General features: G+C 49.3%; 1 protein-coding gene across 1 annotated transcript; it reads left to right on the plus strand.

The window, feature by feature from the left end:
* The first annotated feature begins 6667 nt into the window (after nucleotides 1-6667).
* PRR18 (proline rich 18) lies at nucleotides 6668-9938 on the plus strand. Its single transcript, XM_028846984.2, has 2 exons — nucleotides 6668-6970; nucleotides 7047-9938. Exon 2 carries the CDS (start codon nucleotides 7077-7079, stop codon nucleotides 7959-7961), a length of 885 nt encoding a protein of 294 aa, XP_028702817.1. The 5' UTR covers nucleotides 6668-6970; nucleotides 7047-7076; the 3' UTR covers nucleotides 7962-9938.
* The last annotated feature ends 439 nt before the right edge of the window (nucleotides 9939-10377 follow it).

Below are 10377 nucleotides of genomic sequence, written 5' to 3' on the forward strand. Positions count from 1 at the left end.
GAAAGTTTTTTCTAATGCCTGCAGCTGACTGAGTGACAGACCTATCCTTTAGGATTAGTTGGCCTTCAGTAGAGTCAGGTGACAGAGAGGTGTGCTTCCTCAATGCCTCACTTTGTCTCTCCAGAAAGGCAGTAGGATTTTCTTCCTTTCCCTGTGTTATAGTGGACATCACTGAATAATTCATAGGCTTCTTCCTGGTTTTTTTTAGTCCTTCTAGCACACAAGTTAGCAAATGTCTGCAGCACCAATCTCCATGTTCTGATTCTGCGTCCCAGTGAGGGTCTACACTGGGCACTCCCTGCTGGCCTGCGGGGAATCGTTCTCTTTCCTCTGTTGTCATCCTATCATTGACCTGACTGAGATACCAGAGATCGCCAAGCTCTCGGGCTGCAGTTATGGCGGCACTTCTCTCATTTGGGGTTAGCATCTGATCTAGTAGTAACGTTATATCTCTCCATGTCAGATCAAAGGATTGTCCTAACCCTCGTGAAACATCAATATAGCCATCAGGGTTATCTGAGAATTTACCTAGGTCTATTTTAATTTGTTTCAAGTCTGAGAAGGAAAAAGGGACATATACCCTGACTGGGCCGAATTCTCCGGAATACATCTTAGGGGCGTTTTTTGTCTTGGGAGGAACATTTCCCATCTGAAAAAAAATAGGGTTACCAGCACCCCTAGTCATTTTCCGATGAGCTTTAGTCCTAGAGTGTCCTCTATGGTCCTAATGCTTATTCCTTTCCAGGGTGCGTAACTGCCCTCGGACCTCTGCCTAACGGATTCGTTACGCTCACCGATGTCGCAGTCCTACTCCCCTTTTCCCACCTTTCTTGACTACAAAGAAAGGGGTCCGGGCTGCTGGATTCTAGTGGTCCTTTACCAGCGTGACCAACATTGTCTTTGTGCTCAGGGGTGAGTTCTAGAGCTGGGCTGGGTTCCTGAGTATTTCATAACAACCCCGCCGCCCCATCAAGATGCACTCCCAAAAACAAAAGTTCTTGTGCAAATTCAGAGAGGGTGTAGGTAACCTTTTGAGTCAGGATTGAGATCCAGATTTTTGATTCTGTGAGTACTTTAAGGCTTGGCTGAGTGCAAAGAGCTCCCACGTTTGAGCAGACCAATTATTAGGCAATTTTCCTAACTCTGCTTAAATTACTGAATACCCATCGTGGGCTTCCGGCCCCCCCCCCCCCACTCAATCACCTGGGAGGAACCATCTATGGTCCTGTCCTGAAGGGAGTTCCTTCTAGGTCTGGTCGGACTTTTGTATGGTAATTAAGATTTAAATTCCCAAGGAAACCTGCTTGGTTAAGGGAATTTTTAGTGGTTAATGTTAAATCACCTTTTTCTTACACCTATACTTTTAGAATCATCTATACTTTTATAATGCTGAGTTAGTAAGCTCCTTTTTTGCTTGTTTTTACTTAGGATAGTGCTGAACTGGTGAGGTGTGCTTACAATGAGGTTTCCTCTAAAAGTTATTTTTCTACTTTCTTCTAGCAAAGCAGTTGATGGAATGCATTTGGGCCATCCACGGGTTACTGGGTTAAGGATTTTTGATAGGAAGGCTGCTGGTTGTCAGTGGTCTCAATGCAGCACTTCTCACAGCGCGTTCCCGGGACGCCTGGGGGCCCGGAGGCCTGTTAGGGTCTGTTTTCATAGTGATACTGAGCCAGCGTCACTCTTTTTCCCTCTCCTGCTATCCCCAGTGCACAGTGGCGTTACTGAGGTCCCGTGGTGCGTGATGACACAGGACAGAACACAGTGGATACAAGATCCCATGGCTTCTACTGAGCCCACCACTCATCTCTCATTTGATCGTTTTAGAAAATAGTTTTTAAAAATATATTAAAAATATGTTAACATAATGGGTTTATTGCTAACATGTATGTATTTAAAGCTATTTAAATTTTTAATAAGGTTAACATAATGGGTAAAATCCACAAAACAGAAGCTCTTTGGGGTTCTCGGCCATCTGGTCTCGAGACCAAAGAAATTGCAATCCCCTGTCCCCGGCATGGAGGGAAGAGTGTGCTCTGGCGCCCCCTGCCTAGACAGGCTGCTCTTGGCCACATGCTAGTTGTGTGGCTACTTGGGTAAGCCTTGGTTTGTCATCTGTAAAATGCAAGTATTGCTAGTACTGCTCTCATAGGGCTTTCATGAGCTTTCAATGATATAACTAATCCAGATAAAGTGGATTATTTAGTGCGGAAGAGACATTGCCTATTATCTTAATAATGGGGAAAAAGAAATACTTTAAAATTGTTAGCATCCAACACATTTCCTAAGTGTTAATTCCCAAAGCCTTTCACAGTAACAGACCAGCGTTAGAAGAAATTTAGACATTTTTAAGTTATTCAAGTTTTCCAAGTAATAAAATTGGTTTTAAACTGGAATAAGCTTTTCCTGTGTTAAAATTCAGGTTTAGTTTTAGTTCTAGATGTTTGACTGCTTACTGTTCTATCATGTAAAAATGATTTGAATGAAAGTATAGAAAGAAGTAGACCATAGGGAATAATGAGAAACAATGTACTGAAATAGCTCCCATTTTGAAACTTTTCTGAATGTACATTTAAATATTATATGCCTTAGTAAAAAAGAAAAAATTAAGTTAATGAACAAAATGAAACTTTTTTTCGAATAATTGCTAATTTCCTGGTGTTGTGATGTGATTACTGGCTCTAATTTTATTCACTGGTAACGACGCAGGAGTAACCAGTTGAGCAGTCAACATGCATTGTGTGGGAGCACGGAATCCTTGGGATCATTTCTCTAGGGTCTAGGCAGTAGGGATGATCAGATCTGAGGCCCTTTACACAGCAGGGTCACTGAGCTGCAGCCTTGATAATTCTTCAGTTCACACAGTTCAAATCTGGGGAACAGTTGCCTCTATGATTTTAGTTGGGCCTGAATGTAATCTTCCTGGTGTTTTATTTTAGTGACTGAAATATTCTCTGTGCACATATTATTCACTGGGAATGTCTTAAAGGATTGTTGTAATGGAAATTCTTTACTCTGATACACACTTGACTCTGACAGAATAGTGGGGCAGGTGGATAATCACCATTCCGATATGTGGGCAATATTGTGTTATTGTTATATTTGAAATCTGAAAATCAAATTTAAAACATAGATGATGTAAAACATAAGTCAAAAATATGGACAGTTCTAAATACATATGACCCTTGAGCAATGTGGTGGTTAGGGGTGCCAGCCTCCCATAGGGTCAGAAATCCTTGTATAAATTTTGACTCTGCAAAGTGTAACTACTAATAGCCTACTGTTGACCAGAAGTCTTATCAATATCATAGTTCATTAACATATTTTCTACATTATATGTATTATATATATATTATACAGTATTCTTACAGTAAAGTAAGCTGAAGAAAATGTTAAGACAATCATAAGAGAAAATATATTTACTATTCTTAAGTATAGAAGTGGATCATCATGAAGATCTTCATCCTCATCACCATTACCTTGAGTAGGCTGAGGAAGAGGAAGGGGAGGGGTTGGTCTTGCTGTCTCAGGAGTGGCAGAGGCAGAGGAAAATCCTCCTATAAGTGGACCCTCACAGTTCAAACCCATGGGATTCAAGGGTCAACTGTATTTGGTTTTGCTTAGTTGACCTTTTAAATCAACCAACTTATTTGAGACAGTACATTTAGATAAGATGTAATCATGCAAGATAAGATGTAATCATGCATTTTAGAGATCAGCTCTTGTTCAGGTGAACCCCAAAATATAGTTCTGAGACAGATTAGCTGATCTCAGTATTCTAGTACCCAAGCTTTACTATTTAATATTATATATGAATAGTTATAATTATTGTGTTCTGGGCAAGCTATGAGAAATCCCTTGTAAACTATAAGCTAAATTTTACTATTTTATTTTTTTTTTTGAGATGGAGTCTTGCTCTGTCGCCCAGGCTGGAGTGCAATGGCATAATCTCGGCTCACTGCAACCTCCACCTCCCGGGTTCGAATGATTCTCCTGCCTCAGCCTCCCAAGTAGCTGATATTACAAGTGCATGCCACCACTCCCAGCTAATTTTTGTATCTTTAGTAGAGACGGAGTTTCACCATGTTGGTCAGGCTGGTCTTGAACTCATGACCTCAGGTGATTCACCCGCCTTGGCCTCCCAAAGTGCTGGGATTACAGGCGTGAGCTACTGCAACCAGCTACTATATTTCTTTAATCGCTTTTCAGTTACACCTGCTGTTCTGAAGTTAAACGTAGCCATCTCTTTGGCGTGGCTTTCCTTGCTGGGAACTGCTGCCAGCTGCTTGTGTCAACCGAAGGGTATTTGTAACGGATTCTTTAACAGCCACAGCACCAGTGAGGGCCAGCGACAGAGGCTGCTTTCACACGTTCTATTCCAGGCCCAAGCCAATCTTTCTAACTTCTAATTTATAAGGAGCTGAAGGTTTCAAGTAGCAGAAGTAGCTGGGCAGGGGACAAGCGATGCTGTCATTTGGGTGCTTTTATCAGAGTATGAAGAGGGGAGAGTCCGTCGGCAATGCTAACTCCTCCGTCACTCCTGGGGCTGCAGCCTGCCATGAGAACCCGAGCTCAGAACCCCTCATAGGGGCATGCTTTGCTCTGGGGGTTCTGGGGAGACAGGGAAGAGGCACTGCCCCTCCTACCTGGCCTGGTGACAAGGTAGCGGACACTCAGAATGTACTTTTCTGCCTCTTAAGGGTCACACAGACTTACAGCTTTCCACGTCTCCAAGCTTCTGGGCTGGGATGAGTCGTCTCGGAGGACTTGGAGAATCCCAGTTCCTCGTCCGGTCAGACATGTGCATTAATCTGACAAACTATCACTTTTCTTGGCTTAAAAAGGCCCAAATCGCTACTAGTTTGTGGGTGAGGGGTCACTTAATCCAGTCATCCTGATCTAACAAGACTTTTTCCCTCTCAGCTTTAGTGTAAAAGTTGCAATCTGGTCTTGGATTCACACTCCTGGGGTGGAGTCTTATCTCCTCCGTCCCGTTAGAGCCGTGTGATGGCAGGTGCGTAGTTACCTTGCTTCTGTAGGCCCAGTGTCCCAGCAGAATGGAGATAGCAGTGGAAGTTGGAAGCATTATGAGGCCACTAACCCACTCTCACCCCCAAACTGTCATTCCTTCTGAAGCATCCTAAGAGTAAGGAGACAGGAAGCAGAGAACACCCCACCAGCCCACAAATTTCGCACATTGCCACCAGCACCGTCACCGCTTTTGAACTGCCAGGTTCCAAACTCAGAAGTCTGAGTGTCCAAGTGTTCGCTGATTTTTCTCCATAGCCTGCCTCTCCAGCTGTGACCCCCATAAATGATATTTGATACCTCCCCTCGCCCTACCCCCGTCCTCTCCTTCCTCACACTCCCTTCCAATCCTCCACTTTCCAGGCACAGAACTGTGGACCTCCTGCTGCCACTGACGTGCCTCTTCCCACACCCATCCAGAGATTCTAAAACCTGGAATAAAACACATTGTGGGGGAGCTTTCAGTATCTTAGGACCTCACCTGTCAAGCCAATTAACAGCCTGAGCCCACGGGCAGAGACAGGCTGGCAGGGATGGAGGGAAGGTGCTTGTGAACTGGGAGGTTTGTTTCAAAGCTGTATTGGGGTGGTTTGGGAGGTGCTGGTAGAGATGATGGAGCCCAAACCTGTCACCCCAACCCAAGCTCTGGTGAGAAGCATTTCCCACCACCTACCAGGTTTCCTTGACTCTCCCCTGTATCCACAGTGCAGTTCTCTGAGGCCACCAACAGTCAACAGGGGGAGGCGTTGCTGCTGCCTGGGAGACTGAGGCACTGGGGGGGAGGGCGATGCTGTCCTGCTGTGACTATTGGCACAGGGCACATTTGTGTTTACCCACATTTGAATGTGCTTTGGAGCTCACCTGGGGCCATAACCATCACACACCTGGTTTCCATCAGAAAAGCGTATCTCATGGAAAGTACTTTGTGGAGATCTAAGCAGTTGATGATTATCCTGAAGTAATGCAGCGACTGCACACATGAAACGTTGACTTTTTGATCCATCACTTTGCAATTGTTCAATTATTTATTAAACAAATATTTGAATATCATAGGATGTCTTCATGTGTCTACAACCAGAATGTAAATTGACAGTGAAGATTTATCTCATTAATTCTGAATCTCTGCTACAGTGATAAATATATTGTTTTGCTCACAGGAATCATTAAAGGGACTTAATATCTAATACTTGCTATGTAATCAGCATTATATAGCTGAAACTGAACTATTTTGCCTGTTCATAGATACTTAGATATAATTAAATTCAAATAGAATTTGAAAGTGACTCCTCAAGGGGTGGCCATGAACACTATGTAAGATTCACCGAAGGTCTTTTCTCCCCTCTCAGCTCCAGCCCGCTTTTCTCTGTGAAGCAGGATGTGTGGGGCAGCAGAGCTGTATTTACTCGCGGTGCCTTTCCTGCTGTCTCGAAGGCACGGGGAAGGCTACGAGGGATTTTCTCTCAAATGTGCAGGGCCTCCACCTATGACTCCGGAAGGCTGCCGGCTCCCCCAGGGGGCTGCTTCTGGCTTTCGATGGACTAAATTAACCTCGGGCCACCGGAGCGCCAGCTGGGGGAGCCCCGGGATGCCTGGCGCGCGCTCCGCCCTCTGCTGTCCTGGCACTTTGCTCCCATTCAACAGTCGGTAGTGACACCAGCTGGGCACAGCCCGGGGCCTGGCAGGGCCGCGTCCTTAGCGAGCGCGCTGGGCTCCTCCTCCTGCGGGCCCGGCCCGCGTCTCAGCCGTGGGGACCCCGGGGCGCCGCGACTCGCCCACAGTCGGACGGCGGGAGGCGGTTCCCGCAGGGTCCAGTTTCGGAAGCACCGAGTCAGAGGGGAGCCCCTGGCCCCAGGAGGAGGGGAGGGTGGGAGCTCCTCTCTTGGAGTCCCCGGGTTTGGTCGCCGGGATGTGAGGAAGCCGGAGAGGCCGCGGCGGGACGCAGGTGGGTGTGGCGCAGCAGACCGAACTGCGGGGACCCGCTCCGCGCACAGTGGCTGAACACCCGCCTCTTCTTCTAGGGGCTGAGGATCCCGCGTCTCCGCAGCACCATGCCCTTCCCTCCCGTGCCGCCGCAGACCGCCCCCGCACCGGGGGCCCAAGCCGCGCGCCACTTACCCCGGAGGCCCTGCGCCGCGGGGGACAAGAAGAGGCCCCCACAGAGGCCCGAGGGGCTCCTCTCCAGCTCCTGGCCCTCCGCCACGCTCAAGAGGCCGCCGGCCCGGCGCGGCCCCGGCCGGGACAGGACGCAGCTGCCGGCCCCTCCGGGCGTCTCCCCCCAGGCCTCGCCCTGCCGCGCGCTGAACCCAGCCACGTGCGCCCAGCCCCGGCCAGCCGGCTCCGGCCACAGCCCATCGAGGACCACCTACGCGGCGACCTCGGCAGGGACGGGGACCACCGCCGCAGGGACCTCCTTGGGGACGGGGGCCGGTCCTGACACCGCTGCGCGCTTCTCCCTGAACCTCACCCCCGAGGCCGTCCTGGTCATCCAGAGGCGTCATCTGGAGAAGCAGCTGCTGGCGCGGCCTCGCAGGCCCTTCCCCTCACCCTCGGCTGAACCCAGGCGCCTACTCACTCCCTGTCCCCGGGCCAGGGCCGCGGGCCTGCGGAGGGGCGGCCCCGCCAGCGACCCTGACGCGTCCCCAGCAGCTGGCCTGGGCCGCCGCGACCCTCCGCCCCGCGCCCAGCTGCTGTCCGGCGGCCTGCAGGTTCCCCAGCTGAGCCCGCGGTCCGGGTCCTTGCGCCCGATGCTCAAGGTGTCGCTGCTCAACGAGCGGCACAGGTACGACGACGTGGAGTACGAGGAGGAGCCGGAGGTGGTGGACGAGGGCCTGGTGCGCAAGTGCACGGAGTGGCTGCGCGGCGTGGAGTCGGCGGCTGCAGCGCGGGGCCGGGCCGGGGCCCTGGACTCACGGCGGCACCTGAGCACGCTGTGAGCCCAGCGGTCCTGCGGGGACAGGCCAGACCTGATCCCACATCACCTCCTGCACGCGCCACTCCGCCTGGGGACCCTCGGGGGAGACCGCAGTCTCCTCTGGCCGCCAGCGCCCACTTCCGGGACACCCGTGAGCAAGCTGGCCCGCGTGGGGTGCAGCCAGACTCGCCCGACGGCCACGGCCCCCTCCTGCCCTCACCAGCAGGCAGCCCGGGCCTTTCTCGGTCACACTGGTGGTATCTATCCCAGTAGCTCACCTCTGCCCCACTCTGGCCTCCTTTTGGCGTCCCCGAGTGTCCATGCAGTTCGTGGGGAATTAAGCAACTAAGAAAATGCCTCTCGGCGCCCCCAGCCCCAGGGTTCGTCTAGGTCCCAGAGACCCTCTGCCTGGAGGTGGGCCTTCCCCAGGGCTACATCTGCACCCCCTGCGGTGTCACCCTCAGCCGTTGCCGGGCACCCTGGACAGTGCGGTGGGCGATGGCCCAGGGTAGGTGGCCGCGACGGTGGCCTCCTGCAGAGCTGGGACCCGGTGCTACATTTGTGATTTTGTTTTCTCCCAAGTCAGAAAAATGTTGAGGGTGTTAGAAATCCCTGAAACTCAGTTAACCGAATTTCCAGTCGCCAAAGGGGAAGGGTAGGCATCACCAGGCGCTGGTGAACCCTGGTCAATGAGCGCTTCCATGGAAACCGCTTGGCTGATTACATTTTTTCTGTGTATTATTTGAATAGAGAGTAAAGCTCCTCTGCTGTTTCGTAACCATACCCTTTCCCCCGCTAACTGGAGGCTGATTTCTACATATTTCTTCCATGTATCTGAGAATGTCTAACTCGAAGGATGAGAAGGAAATAAAGTTATAATCAGATAAGGCTGGTTATAGAAGAGTAATGTATTACCTCAAGTTTTGACTTACTTTGCAAAAGCCAATAACTGGTTTAATGTTTATCTTGATAGACTTTAAATGTATCAAGTCCTAATTGTATTTTAAATTGAAGCCTTACATTTTTAAAAACAGATTTTGTATTTTTCTCGGGAGGTCTTTGCTCTAATCTCTCTCTCTCTCTCTCTTTCTCTCTCTCTCTCTCTCTCCCCCCCTCCCCCCCTTTCTCATTCTAGGCACACATTTAGTTAGATGTGAGGCATTTAATTCATTGGGAGCTAGGTCAGCTGCCAGATAAGTTGCAAAAACAAAAACAAAAAAACCCTACCCATTGAATGACTTCTTTGAATTTGGAGATAAGTTTTCTTTTACTTGAAATGAATATATTAATACTAGGGGGCAAAACTAGCAATGCTTGCTGAAGTGATGATGCTGCTGTTGTTCCACCCCCACCCAGATGGTCTCTGAGTGCTCCATCCTGGGCAGGGCACACGGTCTGGAGCTGAGAGGGTAGGGCAAGAGTGCATTGACTCCAAGCCGAAGGCAGGAGTGGCTGGACTTGGTCTCATCTTGCACTTAGTGCAAATACCAATAATTAAAATGCCTAGACTTCTGCCCTTGGTCACAGTAACAACAACGTTTTGAAGGCTTTTCCCTGGTGGCATCCTAGAGGGACCGACTTTCTGCAGCCTCTGTCTTCCAAGCTGAGCTTCTGCTGCAGTGTGCCTGTCACTGCACCTGTGTCTCCCTGATGTCCCTGTCAGCTGCTTCATTTTCATTTCCTTTCTTTTCCCGCTCTTTCTCCAGGCTCCGTCCCAGCATCTCCTGTTCTTAACTGGCCACAATACAACACTAAGCACATTTTTCGTAATTTGCATTTATTAAATCGAGTTTGTAGGCCTTGTTCTCTACTTTAAAAGCAGATCAGTGGAATATTTATGTTTCTCTGGTCAATGAGCCTCAATAAAAAACCAACAGAAAAAAAGGTTTGACACGTGACACATGAGATCTTTTCATTGCTGTTAAGGACATTTTGAGAAAGTTTTCTAAGTTGCTATGCTCCAATTTCTTAATGCTTAAATAAAAGAGAAATTCAGTGACTTGTGCTTCTTTTTGAGGAGGACACTGAAAACTGGTCAGGAAGAGACCACTGAGGGATTTACAATTCACATGACATGGTTTCTTCAGAGTGGCGTGCAACCTAAGGTTCTGTGATTTCCAGGAGTTGACAAAGGTTTGATGGTTTTAATCACTACTAGAATTTTTAAGCATCACTACCAGGATTTTTAAGATAGTCAAATACTGTAAGGTTATTTGGCGCCGGGCGCGGTGGCTCAAGCCTGTAATCCCAGCACTTTGGGAGGCCGAGACGGGCGGATCACGAGGTCAGGAGATCGAGACCATCCTGGCTAACACGGTGAAGCCCCGTCTCTACTAAAAAAAATACAAAAAACTAGCCAGGCGCGGTGGCGGGCGCCTGTAGTCCCAGCTACTCCGGAGGCTGAGGCAGGAGAATGGCGTGAACCCGGAGGCGGAGCT

Source organism: Macaca mulatta, chromosome 4 (genome assembly GCF_049350105.2).
Source record: "Macaca mulatta isolate MMU2019108-1 chromosome 4, T2T-MMU8v2.0, whole genome shotgun sequence".
NCBI lineage: Eukaryota > Metazoa > Chordata > Mammalia > Primates > Cercopithecidae > Macaca > Macaca mulatta.